The sequence below is a fragment of the Gopherus flavomarginatus genome, chromosome 7, assembly GCF_025201925.1.
Source record: "Gopherus flavomarginatus isolate rGopFla2 chromosome 7, rGopFla2.mat.asm, whole genome shotgun sequence".
Lineage (NCBI taxonomy): Eukaryota > Metazoa > Chordata > Testudines > Testudinidae > Gopherus > Gopherus flavomarginatus.
Genome location: NC_066623.1, coordinates 110,754,716 through 110,773,071, shown reverse-complemented (window position 1 = coordinate 110,773,071; position 18,356 = coordinate 110,754,716). Strand labels below are relative to the sequence as shown.

At 45.3% G+C, this 18,356-nt stretch overlaps 2 protein-coding genes across 2 annotated transcripts in view; both read left to right on the top strand.

Moving 5' to 3' along the window:
- The window catches only part of LOC127055116 (cytochrome P450 4B1-like), a 202,061-nt gene that overhangs the window by 65,604 nt on the left and 118,101 nt on the right, over window positions 1–18,356 (top strand). The gene's annotated exons all lie outside the window — the stretch shown is intronic.
- LOC127055103 (cytochrome P450 4B1-like) lies at window positions 255–17,290 on the top strand. Its single transcript, XM_050961712.1, has 12 exons — window positions 255–477; window positions 3,063–3,204; window positions 4,740–4,784; window positions 6,420–6,547; window positions 7,006–7,130; window positions 8,269–8,420; window positions 8,891–8,997; window positions 10,751–10,941; window positions 12,455–12,588; window positions 14,355–14,419; window positions 15,106–15,188; window positions 17,122–17,290. Exons 1-12 carry the CDS (start codon window positions 268–270, stop codon window positions 17,288–17,290), a joined length of 1,551 nt encoding a protein of 516 aa, XP_050817669.1. The 5' UTR covers window positions 255–267.

The window sequence follows — 18,356 nt, the reverse complement described above, 5'->3', positions numbered from 1 at the left end:
CCTGTTTTGCATGAATTAGAGTCAGACACAAGCTTCCCACAACATGCTCATTGCCTTCTAGGGCTATTCTTTCAGCAAACTTCACTCACGGTTATTCTGAGTTGGGCGGTGCTTGTAATCCATTTGAAAAGCAGCTGAAAGTCTAATCTTTGCAGTCCGGTGTGATAAGAGTGTGTCTGACTCTGTGCATACAGGAAGTACAGAGTGCAGCAGAAGCTGACAGGGTTTGGGCTTTTTTAAACAGTACTTGCCAATGAGGGCAGCAGCATGAAATCTGTACTGCAGACAGTAATGAACCCTTCTGGGGCATGGCTGAACAGAGCTGTCTCCCAGACGTTTCACCTGATGGCTGTGGTGTGCCTTGCCTGTGTGGTTCTGAAAGTAATCCAGCTGTACTGGAGGAAACAAAAACTGCTCAAAATCTTTAAAAGTTTCCCAGGACCTCCCACCCACTGGCTGTATGGCCACCTTCAAATGGTAAAGTAGTAACTGGGACTGTAGCTTGTGTGTGTGTGTGTGTGTGAACAGTAAGGTAGCAATTGGGATTGTACTATGTCATAGACCTACCTCAACTATTAGACTAATGGGCACTTGCAGGGCCAGCGCTTCCATTTAGGCGACCTAGGTGGTCTCCTAGGGTGCCAGGATTTGGGAGGGCAGCAGACTGCTCCGGTGGACCTCCCGCAGGCGTGCCTGCGGAGGGTCCGCTGGTCCCGCGGCTCCCGTGGAGCATCCGCAGGCACGCCTGCGGCAGATCCACCAGAGCCGCGGGACCAGTGGACTGTCCGCAGGGACGCCTGCAGCAGGTCCACCGGAGCCGCGGGACTGGTGAGCTGGCCCTGCACCTAGGTCGCCAAAAACCCTGGCTCTGCTCCTGGGCACTTGGCGTCCTTGTTTACATAAGTACAAAGTTTCTTTACTTTCCTTTACTCTCCCACTAATAGGAGTCTATTGTCACGTTTGCTAGAGAGAGGTCACAGGTTTTCTGCGGTTAAGGCAGAGACTTGTTTTCTCCTATTAAACCCTCCAGAAAAGGCCAGTTCAGATTCTGCATGCATGCTCTGTGGCCTGCAGAGGGATTTTCACTCTCTTTCAAGTTACCAGCACACGGCTCAGAACAAAGAGAGGTGTCTGGCAATGTTTTGAAAATTCTCCCAAGCCATAAGAACAGCTTGTCCTGGGCCGCTTCCGATGAATTCTAGGTCCTGTGAGGTAGGAAAAGGCATATCTGTGAAGTTTTTCATGGGTGCATTAAGAACATCAGAATATCTCATCAGGCTCTTTGGGAAACAGCCAGGAAGGCAAAACAACAACTGGAGATATGACACCTCCCAACAGTACTTAATTTGTAATGAAAGAGGTGCCAGGGCTCAAGCAACCTTTTTATGTTCATAACTGATGCAGCAAGCCCAGAGGTGCCAGTGCTATGAACTGCCAAACCTAGAGGCACAAATTAAGCACTGCCGTCCAGTACTCACTTCTGGGTGGCTGAGGGACAATGCCTGAGCTGGAGGAGTCTTGAGGAAGTTAAGGCTTCCATCACAGGATGGGAAGCCTTTAGGTAGGCTAGACATTCACATAGACTATTGTTTTAAAATCCTGGCCATGTTATGCTATGCTTCATTCCTGCTGTTAAAATTAAACTATACATTGGTTTAAGCAGGCTGTCTGGTCACTAGCTCTCAGATGGAAGAACTTGCGGTTGCCAAAACCAGTGGGATCTGCACAGGGCCAGCTCTAGCAATGTTGCCGCCCCAAGCACGGCGGCACGCCGCCGGGGCGCTCTGCCGCTCGCCGGTCCCCTGGCTCCTGTGGAGCTGCAGGCAGGTGTGTCTGCGGGAGGTCCACCGGAGCCGCGGGACCAGCAGACTGTCCACAGAAACGCCTGCGGCAGATCTACCGAAGCCGCAGAAATGCCTGCAGGAGGTCCACCGGAGCCGCCTGCCGCCCTCCCAACAACCGGCAGAACGCCCCCCGAGGCATGCCACCCCAAGCGTGCTCTTGGCGCGCTGTGGCCTGGAGCCGGCCCTGGATCTGCATGGCTGATCCACAAGGCGCTGTAACCTAGAATCCAATTTAAAAGTGGGAGAACTGTTGGCATTCAGAGTTCTCCTTTTCGGAGTGAGTGGACCGGTTGAAGGAGGGATTCCTTAAGCAACACTTAACTGTGTGGGCTACATCTTATGGTTTCCCATGGCTTTGTCCTCATTCATTCACCTCTACTGGCCTTTCTAATGAACAGGGGGAATCTCTGCACCTGGAGTGGCTTCAGAAGCTTGTACAAAGGCAACTTTACAAAAATACAAACATACATTCCTGCCTAGGCCTGTTAGCTATTGCCTCATCTGACTCATCCAGTCCCCTGACTGTAGCAAGGCTCTTCCCCATTTGGAGTGTGCTGCTAAAGATCTCCCTTGAACTACATCTCCCTTTAACTAACAATGCAGCTTCAACAAGAGGAAAACCTAGACAACCCTCACACAAGTTGTCAGTCACAGCTGGGTCTGCGCTTAAATCCCAGGTGCTGGTGTAAATGGGCATCTCTCCAGTGCCTTCAGTCGAGTTATTCCGGTTTCCATCAGCTGAGGATCTGGCCCTCAATGCCCATTTGAACTAGATTCTAGATGTGCTATATGGGAGAACTCAGACAGAAAGCTCAAAGGCCCAGGACAGACTCGGCCAGGTGTTCTGTGGGGATGGGATGAGGAAACATAATGGGAGGTGGAGGTCAGGGTCCAGATGGGTATCTGAAGGCAGAACAAGGAGAAAGGGACTAGGCTGAAAGAGGAATTGCTTAAATAAAAACTGTCTGGGCTACTTCTTATGATTTCCCCTGGCCTTACCCACATTCACCCACCTTAATCTGCCTTTCTAACAAACAGGGAACCTCTGCACTTCAAGTGATGTTAAAAGCCTAATCAATAGCACTACTAAAATGCAGACATGTACACATACTTGGCCTATTAACTATTGTCTTATCTAACTCCCCGGACTGTTCCTCATTCAGATAGTGCTGCTAAATATCTGTAATGAACTATATCTACCTTTAATTTACAACACAGCTTCAACAAGAGGATGAACTAGACAATACAGCATCCTGGGCAGAACAATATCCACACTGTCACCCCATGTGGTATGGCGGTTTCTTAGGATTCTTGAGCATCAACCACCCAGAATATGCTAAGGCGGTCTACAGCAGAGGAGGTAAAGATACTGTGTCTTGTGATGTCCTGTCTCTCTAAATGTTTAAGTACTCCCTCCTTCCCAGTGCTATGCCCCTCACTTTCTTGTTAGTTTCAGTTTTTCAGCTAGAACAATAAAGCAAGCACAGCACAAAGCTGTGTTTCTAGCAGCTCTCACTGTGTCTATCTCCTTCTCTGCTGGGTCCAAAAATATAACACCTCTTATATCTGAGTGCTAGTGATATCATTCCATACTGCAAATGCCACTGAATGTTATTATCTGTAAAACAGAGGTCTCAGAAATGGACATGAAAAGCATCTATTCAAAGAAAATGCCATTGTTTTAAGATGGAAACTGGCACAGAATGAAATCAGTGTATTTTGTGAGCATTTCGATCAACTGTTTTCAATACTCACACAGAAAATGATCACTCTCCATCTGAAGAGTAATTAATAAGTGCTGAAGCCCAAGCACTGAATGCAATTTACACCAGCTACACAGGGCCTGCAATTACTTATGCCTGCAACTTTGTGAGTGGAAAAAGGTAGACCTATTTAGATCAATCTGAAAAGGCAGCCGATAATGTCCATTTCAATCTGTATTGCCCACACTCCAGAAAGGTTGGCTCATTGCACATACCTGAAAAATGACAGGTTGTGTTCACTAGAGCTGTAGCCTCTTCCTCAATGGGCCAGGCCTGCTCAGCTGAAAGCACCAATACACTTGACTTATGTTTTTTTCAGTGCAGATGGGACTTGAGTTAGGGGCAACACTCAAGTTATAACCCAAGCTAAGGCTGCACTGAAGAAAAAGCCTGAATTAAATAATGGTATTAAAAAATCTCTGTACTTTTTACACATAATGAGAATCAGAGGCTAATGAGTCAATATTCCTAAGCAAAAGAGCAAGTCTGAGCAGGCACAAACTGAAAAATGCAGACTGGGAGGTGATGTATTTATTGGAAGGGGTTTTAAGCATAACTAAACCAATTTGGTCTTTCCCCAGTGCTCTGACACTATGGTGATGGGAATGAATCTGGATAGATGGATGAATGAGGAGAAGAGCATGCTCTAAATAGAGAGAATTGTGGTCACCTTTTTTTAGTAAGGCTCTATTTATAAATAGTCAATGATTAGAAAGAATTGATGTATTAACAAATGGCTTGTCAATTGCTATAGAGGAGTCCAAGAGGTCAGTAGGTTGCTTAGAGCCATCTGTTGTGCCTTTTTCTGATGTGGCTATAACCCCCTATAACAACACCTATTTCTCCTCTCTGTTACATGCTTACAATGTCTGTTAGACATTTATTAACCCTTTAGAATCTATCAATGGAACCTTGATATAAAATGTAAGAATTTTCCTGTATGGAGATTGTCCTTCCCAGTACAGATTTTGCTACTAACAAGAGCATGATTAAAGCTTAGAAGTAATTCTAATAATGTTTGACTAACATAGGATCAGATTTTGATGCCTTACTCACCATGAGTAGCACCTTATTCACCTTTGGTATCATTTTACCCTAATAATATATTTCTCTTCTCTATTGAATTCTACAGACCCTAAGTCTCTTGTGATATACAGTTTCCTGTTTCCCTGGATTGGTTAGTACTATCATATTTCATTCTCATTTACCTCCTGTAACAATATTGCTGGTGATATTCATGAGGGAAGCAGCACCATTTCTTGTATCACATAGATACAGAGTGATAGCATTTAATAGCTAACACAAAAACCAGGACTGGCACTAGGGGTTTGAGTGCCCTAGGTGGACGGCAATTTCGCCGCCCCGCGCGCTGGTCCCGCGGCTCCGGTGGAGCTGCCGCAGTCATTCCTGCGGGAGGTCCACCGGAGCCGTGTGAGGAGCAGACCGTCCCCAGGCAGGACTGCGGCAGCTCCACCGGAGCCGCGGACCACTGGACCCTCTGCAGGCACCACTGCGGCAGCTCCACCGGAGCTGCCTGCCGCGCCCTCCGGCAAAATGCCGCCCACCAATAATTCTGGCGCACTAGGCGATTGCCTAGGCTGCCTAAATGGTAGTGCCGGCCCTGACAAAAACGACTGTGACAGTAACTGGAAGGTGTGAATGAAATGCAGGAAAGTGGAGAAATCCGAGTTCAGATTGAGAAATGGAGGTTAAGATCCATCCTTTTACTCATGTCAACATTGTAACTAGATATTTCGGAGGTTTAGCTGAGAGCACATTAGATACAATATTTTACATGTGATATTAAGTGGTAATATGTGAAAAACATAAACAAGTATCAGATCATCTTTGAGCCTTAACCTTGCATTTCCTTGTCTGGATTGAAATTAGACGTTTTGGTATATAACGTTTTCTCCTCAAAAAAATATGGCTTTGTTGAAACTGAAATGTGTATGGAAAAATATCAATTCTGACACAACTGTTCAGCTTTCAGTAGGAAATTTCTCGATGAAAAATGTTCTGTTTTGTCTTAAAATATCATTTTCTTTTGGTTGTTTTAGTTGAAACAAAATGACATTTTAAGTCTAAACAAATTGAAAGCTTGCATTTAATTACAGAAAGGTTGATTCAAAATGAATTTTGGTTTGGTTCCCTCAGGAAAACTGAAAATTGTTGATTAAAAATTTTCAAACAAAGATTTTTCTTTTGAAATTTCTGACAGGGAAAAAAAAATATTGGTTCTCCAAAAAGCTCTAAATGAAATCAACGATGTTTAATGATGTCTCTCAGCAAAAGAAGTACACAGTGTCAACCTGTGGAACTCATTGCCAGGATAAGTTGTGAAGGCTAAAAGTCTAACTGGGTTCAAAAAAGAAATAGATGAGCTCATGGAGGATAGGTCCATCAATGGCTAATAACAAAGAGGCTCAGGGATGCAACTCCATGTTCTTGGTGTCTCTCACCTCTGACTGCCAGAAGGCGGGAGCAGATGACATTGTCATTGCATAATTGCCCTGTTCTGTTCATAGCCTTTGAAGCACCTGGCATTGACCACTGTTGGATCTAGATGAGTTGATGAGAACTCTGCGTACCCCTGGTTGAGAACGACTGGGCTAGATGGACCAGTGGTCTGACCCAGTATGGATGTTCTTATGTTCTAAAGAAAAACTCTCTTCCTCCTGATGAATACACTGGATAGAACTGAGCAGATATTCATTCATATTCTGGCTGGATTGTATTATGGCACCTGAAATGGTCCATTGCTTAGTAGGAAGTGATCTAACCAACTCTTTTGCACTGTGCTCCTCCACAGGGCAAGGATTGTTGATCTTAAATGGGCCAAAGTGGTTCCAGCATCGGAGGCTGCTGACGCCAGGGTTTCACTATGATCTTTTGAAACCTTATGTGACCATGATGGCAGATTCTGTCCGCGTGATGCTGGTAGGAACGGCTGTTGGCACCGCCATGAGTTCAAACCTCCTAGTGCCCCTTCCTGTTTTAAGAATCTTTACCTAGTAGATTAGAAAGATTTAAAAACATTGAGAATGTTCTCCTTGGTGCATGTTGGGTCGGCTGCCAGCGCTGCAGCAGTGTAGCACAGTGAGCAGAAGAGAGCCCATGCTAACTCATTGCACATCTCCAGAGAGTGACCTGTGATGACTTGGCAGACAATGAGCCCTGTTAAAGGCGCTCCTGCCATTTCTCAGCCTCCCATGCAACCCAGGGTTTAATCTCAAGACTGTCAGTGAAACTGGCTGGACTGTTAAAAATCACAGCCACCTGCCCACAGGTCCAACATCCCCAGATGCAAGAGGTGGCCCAGACCCAAGTGAATGGCTGTAACCAGGATTCTGTACTCCCAAGAAAATGTCTCCCTTCTCATTACTCTTTTCCAATAGGATAAGTGGGAACAGCTGATCACACAGGATAAGTCAGTGGAGCTCTTTGAACATGTCAGCTTGATGTCTCTCGATAGCATCATGAAATGTGCCTTTAGTTACCAGAGCAACTGCCAGACTGACAGGTCAGTACAGGCTGGTGTCAAATCCTGATGAAAAGTCCTTGTTGGCCTTAAATGACTTTAAATTCAGTGTGGTGCAATTATGTCCGAACTGGGAACTACACAGATGTGATAGAAGTAGTGGATCATTAGCCTATTGATCTTCATGTCACTAATACAGGGGAGTATTGGGATCTGGGGTGCTGGGATCCACTTTAACTCCTCTTACAGCCTGCTCAGGAGCTAGACGTGCTGGCGTCTTTTAAATGCAGAAGCTACTAATATATTGATGCCATCAGCTGATCTTTATGAGAATTCGGTGTTGTTTGATGGGGGTGGTAACAAAAGTGAGATTGTTGTTGTTTAACTGAGACAAGGGGCATTGTTTCAAGGCAAATCAAGAAAGCTGCTTCCTATACAGTCAATCGTATTACACAGCTATTTGAATCTAAGAGCAGCTAAAATCATAATGAGTCTGATTCGGAGGTGCTGGAACTAGGGGTTCTGGAGGTGCTCCTGCACATGCTGGCTTGAAGTGGTTTCCGTTATATGCAGGGTTTACAGTTTGGTTCAATGGCTCTCAGCACCCCCACTGTACAAATTGTTCCAGCACCCCGGTCTGATTTTGCTCTGGTGAAGTTAGTGGGGGGGTTGCTATGGAATTCAATGGGCTCGAGATCAGCCCTAAGTTTTCATGTGACTAGTGACTTTTGGTTCCTCAGTGTCACAACCCAAAAGCCTGAAGTGGGAAGGTGGAGTGCCTGCCACACCTATTGCAATAAAGGAGAGCTGAGGGCACTTGGCACCTCATAGGACCGGGCACATGGCTTATCAGACACTTATACTGGGGGTGGAAGGCCAGGCAGAAGTGCTGCAAACTCAAGACATTCAACTGCAAGCACTCAAGTTACTCCCCGGGAACACTGCTTTGCCTTGTGCAGGCTGGCCTGAATGCTTTGCAAGGAAAAGGCCATTCTCTGAGGCAGTTTTACTACGTTACCGCCTGTTCACATTGCTGTCATGCTGGGTGACCTTAGTCCTGCACTAACCACACACTTGCCATTAAAATCAACAACTCTGAAATCTTTGCAATCTCTCCCCCAATACCCTCAAACTCGCTGCCCAGTCTTTATCCATCTCTCTCTTGACTCTCTCTCTGTAGTGAGAACTTATATATCCAAACAGTCATGGACCTCAGCTTGATGGTGCAACAGAGAATCCAGACACCCTTGCATCACAACCATCTCGTTTACTGGCTCAGTTCTCAAGGGCGTCGATTCCGCAAGGCCTGCAGATTATCACATAAGCATACAGGTATTTCCTGCTATCCTCTTCTCACCTCTCATTCAGGATTTGTACCAGGCTCCAAGATAAGACCTAGTCTACACTACAGACTTATGTCGGTATAACTACGTCACTCAGCAATGTGGAAAATCCACATCCCTGAGCAAGGTAGTTATACTGACCTAACTTGTGGTGTGGACAGCCCTAAGTCAATGGGAGGTCTTCTTCCATTGATATAACTACCGCCTTTCAGGAAGGTGGAGTACCTACACCAACAAGAGAAGCGCCCATCGGTGTAGGTAGTTCAGGCACCTCCGCAGTGGCCCAGATTCTTTACATCCCCCAGAAGCCATGCAGAGTGATCCATCTCATTTCAGAAATTATGAGAATCAAAGAATTCTGGTTCCTGGGTATTTTGGGATCCATTGGGGTTCTGGAAAATCACAGTACACATATGGCTCCGAATGGGATATAATTACTTTAATGTTTTCCTGATGCAGATAAAGTGATCAGAGAAAGAAAAGAGTCCCTTAAAGATGAGCAAGAGCTTGAAAAGATCCAGAGGAGGCGCCACCTGGACTTTCTGGACATCCTTCTGAGTGCTAAAGTGAGTGTTGCAAGAACTGTTTGGAGCCAAGTATGTGAGCATTTCGAGTAGCAGCACTGAGAGAGGCCTGGGCACTGTGGACAGCAGCTTCCAAAAAAATATATATTTTTGTTCAGGGAAAAGGTTAAAATTGATTGGCCGGATTCGTCAATGTTCAGAAGCATAGTTTTGACACAAGGGATGGGTTCTGCCCCAACTCTGTGACTGCAGAGTCCTGTGTGCATAGTTAAAGCCACACAAACGCTATAGGCTTGTTCATGTGCAGTGGAGGTTATAAACCACACTTAGTCTCATTTTTACAAAGTATAGTCACTGGCAAGACATAAGCAGACTCCTGTAGATCGAAAGAGTGATCGTTTTATAGAAATGATCATTTTAACTCAGCAATGACTGGGTGGCAATGTAATTATGCAGGACTGTGTGTACCATTTAAGCCAGGGAGGGCAAACTTTTTGGCCTGTGGGCCGCATCGGGTTTTGTATATTGTATGGAGGGCCGGTTATAGGAGGGGGTCATGGCGAGGCCCACACCTCCTATCTGCCCTCTCCCCCAAAAACTTTTGCCCCATCCAACCCCCCCCATTTCCTGACAGCCCCTCTGGGACCCCTGCCCCATCCTCACACCCCTGCTTTCTGTCCCCTGACTGCCCCTGCACCCCCGCCTCCCCATCCAACCCATCCTCTCATTCCTGATGGCCCGCTCAGGACCCTCACCCCATCCAACCACCCCTTCTTCCTGTCCCCTGACTGCCCCCGGACTCCCCGCCTCTGACTACTACCTGCCACTCCATCCATCCCCCCTCCTTCCTGACTTCCCCCTGGGACCCCTGCCCCCATTCAACCCCCTATTTCCTCCCTGACCACCATCCACACCCCGACTCCTGATCAGCACCACGAACTCCCCTGTCCTCTATCCAACCCTCCCCCCCCCTCTCTGCCCCCTTACCACGCTGCCTGGAGCACAGGTGCCTTGTGGCGCTACAGTCATGCCACCCGGCTGGAGCCAGGCCACGCCACCACCACCGCCACCACCCACCACAGGTCAGGCTGGGCTCCGCAGCTTCGCTGTCCCAGGAGCTCACAACCTCGCCGACCAGAGCATTACGAGCGAGCTGAGGCTGCGAGAGAGGGGCGACAGCAGGGGAGGAGTTGTGGGCAAGCCTCCCGGGCCAGGAGCTTGGAGGCCAGGCAGGACGGTCCTATGGGCTGGATGAGGCCAGTGGGCCATAGTTTGCCCACCCTTGATTTAAGCTCAGCTTTGTGTTAGGCTTTCCCAGTGGGGAAGCCCTGGGAGGAGAGAGAAATCTCCGCCCGCTGCTGCACTGTACATGGGGGTACTAGTAAGTCCACTGCTATATCCCTTCTAAGGGATGCAATGTGTTTCCCTTGGTGCATCTCACCCTTTCCATGGGCTAGTGAAGGGGGAGGGGACAAGTATGTCCCAGCTTCCTCCTTACTACTCACCATCCCTCCAGGAGGTTTCTTGTCCTCCAGAGTGAGCAAGCAGGAAGCAGTATCTGCATTCGAGGAACAGCAAGGACGGCAGTTGTACCTTTCTGCGTCACAGGAGTTCATCTCACATGCGGGGATTCTTACATTTCTCCCCAACCTAAAGGGAAGGTCTGACCCACTGAGATCAATGCTCCAGGGTTTCCTTTCTAACACATTTGTCACTTAAACTCTGAGCAGCAGGAAGCCTCATATCTCTTTCCTGGGAAAACCCATGAAACCTGATAGAAGCCGTGTGTTGTTAGGATGAAAATGGAGCTGGATTATCCGATGAAGACCTACGTGCCGAGGTGGATACGTTTATGTTTGAAGGTCACGATACCACGGCCAGTGGGATCTCCTGGCTCTTGTACTGTATGGCTCTGCACCCAGAGCACCAGCAGAGATGCAGGGAAGAGATCAAAGAGATTCTGGGAGACAGAGAAACTGTTCAATGGTGAGAACTTAATATTCCTTACAAGTGATCTCCCAAATAACTTGAAAACCCTCTCAGGTGATCAGTTTATTAACCCCAGTTGTCTCGCCCCCTACCACCCAGTTCCCAATTGGGAAAGCTAGTTCTCCTGGACTGCAGGCAGCCTTTTGTTCTGGGGTGAACTTACTTGAATGCAGGACCATCAAGGTTGATGGTTCTTGATGGTTTCCCATTTTTAGCCCCTGTGCTAGATGTACAGATTTTTCCCAGCACCTCCTGGGTGGCCCAGCTCAAGATGGAGGTCACAGTACAACCAAGAGGGCATATAGCAGTTTATAGTCAAAATAGCATTCAAAAAATAGAATGGCATTTGCAGCTTGGCATGAGTCAACTGTCTCATCTCTGCATAGAACATTGGTGAGACAGATTCTGGAATATTGCATCCAGTTCTAGTGCCCATGTTTTAAAAAGGTTGTTGAAAAGTTGGAAAGGGTGCTAAAAAGAAACATCAAAACACTTCAAGGGCTGGAGAAACTGCCTTACAATGAGAGACTTAGAGTATGTCTACACTACCCGCCAGATCGGCAGGCAGCAATCAATCTAGTGGGGGTCGATTTATCGCGTCTAATCTAGACGCGATAAATCAATCCCCAAGCGCTCTCCCGTCGAGTCCTGTACTACAGCTTCAGCGTCTGGAGAAAATGCCTTGAAATGAGAGACTTAAAGAGCACAGTCTATTTAGCTTATCAAAAAGAGGATTGAAAGGTCATCTGACAACAGTGTCTTTCATGGGAAGAAAATACTAGGTACTAAAGAGCTCTTTAATCTAGTGGGGAAAGACATAACAAGAGCCAGTGGCTAGAAGCTGAAGCCAGACATCCTGCAATTAGAAAATGGACACATTTTTAAAAGTGAGGGCGATTGACCATTGGAACAAAGAATGAGAGGAAGTGGTGGAGTCTCTATCTCTAGATATCTTCATATCAAGGTCGAGTATGTTTTTGGAACATATGCTTTAGTCAGACATAAGCTATTGGGCACAACTGGGCTCAGTTCAGAGGGATCTGGGTGAAATTTAATGGTCTGTGATATATAGGAGGTCAAACTAGATGATCTAATGGTTCCTTCTTGCCTTAAGCCCTAATAACTCTATATATTATAGATGGAGAGGTAGAGAAGGTTGCCTAAGTGTGTCCATTCTAATCACCCTTCCCCTTTCAGCTCCTTTTAAACTAAGGGAGCTGGGCAGAGTACAGCTCTCCCTTCTCTTATAAAACCAGAGGGAGAACTCTCCCTCCTCTACTTGGCTTGCATAAGCAGTACCTCCCCACCGCTCTCCCTCCTCCATGGCTCTCGCACTGAGAACTCTCATCTGCTTGCAATTTGCTTGACTTACAGGTTATAACGTTCACCTTTCAGTTTTCTGTTTTCCAGGTCACAGCTCTGCCTTTGGGTGAATCTCTGTAAAAAATATGAACAATATCTTTTTGGCCATTGTCAGTTGTCCCTAATTTCTGCCTCTGGTTCCTTTCAGGGATGACTTTGGGAAGATGACCTACACCACCATGTGCATCAAAGAGGCTCTTCGTCTTTACCCTCCAGTACCTCTCGTAGGACGAGAACTCAGTGCACCTGTAACATTTGTTGATGGACGTACCTTACCAAAAGGTCTGCTTAGTCTATCTCCTCTTTAAATGCTTATTAGGCTGTTGTGTGCCTGTACATCAATGGCAGTGATGCTCATGTCTCTTATTTGTATTTTGCCTCTCATTCCAAAAGCATTTTATATACAGAGAATGAAAGGAGAGAGGGGAATTGTTTAGGGAGACACATGGACTATTATTTGGAGTAATAGTGTGATACTTGATTTAGGCTAAATATCAAGAACATCCACAAACGCAAATTCAACTACCATCTCCGTGTGGATGATTCACAGATCTGTCCCTCTACTCCAGACCCGTCTCCTTCTGTCCAAAAAAAATCTCAGCCTGTCTCTGACATCTCCTTGTGGATGTCTAGCCATCAGCTCAAGCTTAACATAGACAAAACAGAACTCTTACTCTTCCCTCCAAAACCATCTTTGCTACCTCCTTTCTTGACCACCCTGTTACCCATCACTGAGGCCTGTAACTTGGACATCATCTTTACTCAGCCTGGATGTGAGAACCTAGAGACAGATCTATGTCTAAGTCTTGAGGTTGTTTCTGCATAATGGCTCTAAAATCTGGACTTTCCTATCCAGCCACACAGCTAAAACTGTAGCCCTGCTCTCATTATCTCGCATGTCATGACAACATCCTTTTCTCTGGCCTTGAACAATGCAATCTTGCTCCACTGATGTGCATTCAAAATGCTGCTAAAAAGGTTATTTTCCCAGCCTGTGACCAAGGTCACCTTGACCTTGTCATCCCTCTTTGCATCCCTCCACTGGCTTCCTCTTCTCTATTGTATCAAACATAAGCTACTTGTCTTCACTTGTTAGGCCCTTCATGACCTATCGCATTCCTCACCCTTACCTATCATCCCTCCTTCTGTATCAAAAGGTCAACTCCCACCTCCAGCCAGGCCATGATATCAGCCTCCATTGCCCACTTGTTAAATTTTCCAACAAGCATCTTCATGCTTTCTGCCATGCTGCTCCTCACACTTGGGAGGAACCATCATTAAAACTCTCCCTTTGCCATAAACCCTACAAAAAAATCACACCTAGGCTGCTAATGTGCTGAGACAGCTGCCTGTCATGATGATGAATGTTACTTCTGCGAACTCCTCCATCAGTCTGTCTGATTCCATCTGTTGTCTCTTGTCTTATACTTAGACTGTAAGTTCATTGGGGGCAGGGACTGTCTTTTTGTTCTGTGTTTGGACAGCACCTAGCACAGTGGGGTCCTGGGCTATGGTTGGGGCTCCTCAACGTGGCAGATATACAAATAAATACCAAGAGTCAATTCCTAATGGTGTGATGTATAAGTTGTTCCAAAATCTTCAAAGGTAAAAGGTGTAGACTTATTTAAAAGCAGATAAGACAAAGAGCAGGAGAATAAACCACAAGGAAATCCTTTGCATTGATAAGGACAAGGAGCACGTCCACCAGGACTCTTTCATCTCTAACATCTTTTGGATTTTCCCCCAACCCACCTCAACATTTCCCCTTCTCCTGACGCTTACCTGAAGTGACTTTTTTCACCATCTGTAGAAATTCTTTAACATTTTGGACAATTTTTGTTTTATTAGTCAGTAAAGAATGAGGTGGTCCCCTGGTGGAACTCTATTACTCAATAAACACATGGGTGGCAGAAGAAAATAGGACTTCAAAAGGGGATTTGATACTAATCTAGTTTTACAGGATTCCACAAGTGTCGGTGGACAGAACACTATGGTCTAGGACACGTTTTTCCTGTCTTATGATGATTTATTTCTGTGATTCTTAACAGGATCCCTGGTTTCACTGAATATTTATGGTCTTCACAGAAACCCCACAGTCTGGCACGATCCAGAGGTACTTCTTTTTTTACTTGAGACTGATAAGATATTTTTGGATATGGGATAGCTATATGTCTGATCAATGAGAAGTTCCTATGTGCACATGAAGCAGCAAGTAGGCTCTTTCCTTGGGTAGATGACCATTTTTCACTAGGAGTACATAGATAACACAGTGTTCATGCTGTATGAAGACTCCACTTAACTGTAGATTTTAGGGGATATGTGGGATATGGAAGGTTCAGAGAAAACTAAATTTTGTTTCTATGTGAATTTTTAATTAAGGGTGGAGAGAAAACCAGGTTCACCCATGCATTAGGCCAAATCCTAAAGCTGACACAATACCTTTCATTGCCCTGACTCCTCCCATATTTGTTTGGGCCACACCCACCCATCTTCATTTTGGGAAGTTTGTAGATGTCTCAAGGATCTTCTGCATCGGGCCATTTCTCTGCTGTAAGCTGGGAGCCATATACTAATACATGGTGTTAGCTATGGAGAGAGATTGTGATGGAAATTGTGTCCCTTTTCCCTACCCAAACCATTGGTACACATTGTCCCATGTCATTAAGATAAGGCTGTTTACTTGCCTTTAGTGGGCTTGTGCAAGGGTAACTGAGAGTGGAATCTGGTCCTTACTAGCTAAGCTCGGTTGCCAAACTAAGCGATAGTTTCATAACTATGTGTCTTTATTATTCTTTGCAGGTCTTCGACCCTTTGAGATTCTCACCAGAGAACTCAGCTGGACGCCATTCCTATGCTTTTCTGCCTTTTGCAGCTGGACCCAGGTGGAGTATATTTAATTCTATATGTTGCTTTAGTTAAATAAAATAATTTTCCTTGGACATTGATGAATCACTCCCACCTTGGGGTGACATTCCAGTTCCCATGAAGTTAGTGGGAGTTTTGTCGTTGGGGAATAGAATTTCACCTTTTGTATTTGCCATGTGCCATATCAGCGTGCTCTTGTTTTACATGTGCTCTCAAGGTATTCAACAGTGTGTGCTTAAAAAGGAACATTTGGGACTGAAGCAAAACTCCAAATTCAAACATCCTCTAACTTAGGAAACTCTTAGATCTGGATCCAGCTCAGGCTTATGCCTGTTTAAATCCACAGCATGTCAGAACAATACCTCCATACCATCTTCTGTGTGGTCTCCTATACGTGGTTTGACCTTGAACTCATCGGCAAGGCCTCTGCTTCTCTCCAATGTTATGTCCCACTTTTTGCTGTGCTGCCTGTAGGGAACCTTGTTGATTGGTATAGAAAATTATTTTGTTATTTTCCTGCCCTGGCCTCTGTCTGCTTGTTTGTTTGTCAACACTTTGGGGGAAGGGACTGTCCTTTGTTGTCTATCTTGCCAAGTGTCTAGCACATTGTAGGCTCTATTGCACAATTAGGACATGGCGTGGTCTAGTGGACAGGTAAGTCTAGAGACTTGGCATCTATGCCTGGCTTACCCACTGATGTGCTGTGGGACCTTGGGCAAGACTTGTGAAGAACTACCCTGTACATATTCTTCACTGTGGAGAGAGGAGGTGGCAGCTTTCCTGCTGTATTCACAGCAGAGCTGTACATGTAATTGTCACTTGTGTCTAGAATCCTCCTTCCCTGACAAGTGCCTGCAACAAAAGAGCAAACCTTTTGCTTAATTACAAATCAGCCAAGAGAAACACCATTAGGTGCTGCTAATTGTTCTCTCCTGTTCCACCACAGGGACCAGTTTCTCAGCCAGTGTAGATGGCATAGTTTCGTCAACTTCACTGAATCTATGCTGATTCACACCAGCCCTCTGCCTAAGTTTGTTTCTGATAAACTATCCAGTAGAGCTGGTGAAGAATTTTCTGTTGGAATAATTTTCTGACAGAAGGGGCAATTTCTTCAAAACTGAAATTTTTCTGTGGAACATCTAAATGAATGTTCCCCAGTTATCCCAAGCTGCTTGCCTGGCTTACAGGAGTTTTCATTTAGATTTTCCTCAAAGTTTTCCAACAAAAATTGGAAATGTTCTTTAGAAAAATTTCGTTTTTGCTAAGACTGCATTTTCTGTAGGAAAATCATTCCAGTGGAAAAACCCCAACCAGCTTCACCACTCAGTTTATCCAAAACAAATACCCATAGAAAGCTGATGCTTAGCCAATCTAAATCCACATAGAAAAGCTGATGGCTCTTTGCCACTTTAAACTGGCTTCAGACCTGGTCTTTATACTAAAAAAACCAATGAGGAGTCCTTGTGGCACCTTAGAGACTAATCAATTTATACTGTGACTGGAGAGACCAAAGTGCAGCACTTGGGTATTTTTCTTGCCCGACATAGTTAAATTAAACAGGTATGTTCTTTGGCTGCAGGTTTTAGCTGGGGAAGATGTTTAACATCAGATAAGAATTATGTTTACAGCTCTGTTGCCATCTCTTGTCTACTTGGTGAAGAAAGAGCAGCTGCCAGCTGCTTCTCTGCACCACACTCTACTCAGGGAATTTGGGGCTGGTCGGCTCCCCAGGCTGTCACATCTCCAAGCTTATTTGAGATGAAAAAAAATGACAAAAATGCAAAATTTTGTTGTGGGAAGGAATTTCCATTTTCCAACCCTTTCTACTAACCACTGGATAGAAATGAATCCCGTTAACTATTTCAGTGGTCGTCCCTTGTGCTCTGTTTACTATATTAAGTGTCTTTGGTAACTTTAGAGATGAAATATTTGTCACTTCTCTCTGCGCAGGAACTGCATCGGGCAGCAGTTTGCCATGAACGAGTTGAAGGTGGCTCTTGCGCTGACTCTGCTGCGCTTTGAACTCTCCCCTGATCCAGCCAAGCCCCCCATCAAAATACCTCAGCTCGTTTTGCGCTCCAAGAATGGGATTCACCTGCACCTGAAGAAACTTCAGTGACACTTAGATCACTGAGACAGGGGTGTGATACATGGCAGAGTTTAATCTAAATTTGATTGAATAACTAGAGCTGGGTGGGAACTGAAATTTCCTTTTTATGGGAAATTCTGTGATTTCAAATTGGTTTCATTCAGAATTGCAAAGGAAAGAACAGAATTTCAAAATTTCCCACAAAATGAATTTTAAAAAATAATTTAAATAAAATTTCAAAAATTCTTCCAAGATCATCAAAACTTTTTACTCTGATTTTGACTTTTATATAAAAGGCAAAACGAAAAGTCGTTCTGAAATCAACAAATCTAAACTTGTACCGGTGTCAAAAAACAGTGATAGATTTTTTTTCAAAACAAAATTCTTTCCAAAGCAGCAATTCCTGTCAAAATTTTCCCAGTTGGTTCTAGTGAAAACAAAGGCTGTGTTTCATCTCTGCAGATGTATCCCTGCTAACTCTTCTTTGTGATTAACTAAAAAGTTATTGGCAGGGGGAAGGGCCATGGAGATGCAGCAGTGTATTTTTATTTATCATCATAATAGTTTAACAAGGGCTTAGCTTTGTACAGAAAAGAAAGAGGACAGCGTCCCAGCTCTGGGAGATTTGCAGAGGGGTTAGATTCTGACACAAAGGGTGAAGGATGGATGGGAGTGAGTAAGCAAACTTCCTCTTCCTGTCCTCTTGTATGTTCTCTACACGAGCCTGCCAGATTTCCAGCCCCTGTGTAGGGACCACTTCCTCTGAGGGAGCGAGACGAGTGGGTAGGGAATTGTACTGGTTTACCCCAGAAAGGGTACTGCAGAAGTCCACCAAGGGAAGGGAGTGCTGTGCAATTCCTGCTGGAGTAGTGTGCCTCCACACTGTGCCCCAGGGCGATTATATGCTTAATAGGAAGAGGCCTTACATAGCGGTAATGACAATTATTGTTTATTTACATGAGTGCTTAGAAGCCCTAATCAGGGATCGGGACCCAGGTGGGCTGTTTGGGCACTGGACACTCCACATGCTTCTAGATAGGACATGTATCAGAGGGGTAGCCGTGTTAGTCTGGATCTGTAAAAGCAGCAAAGATTC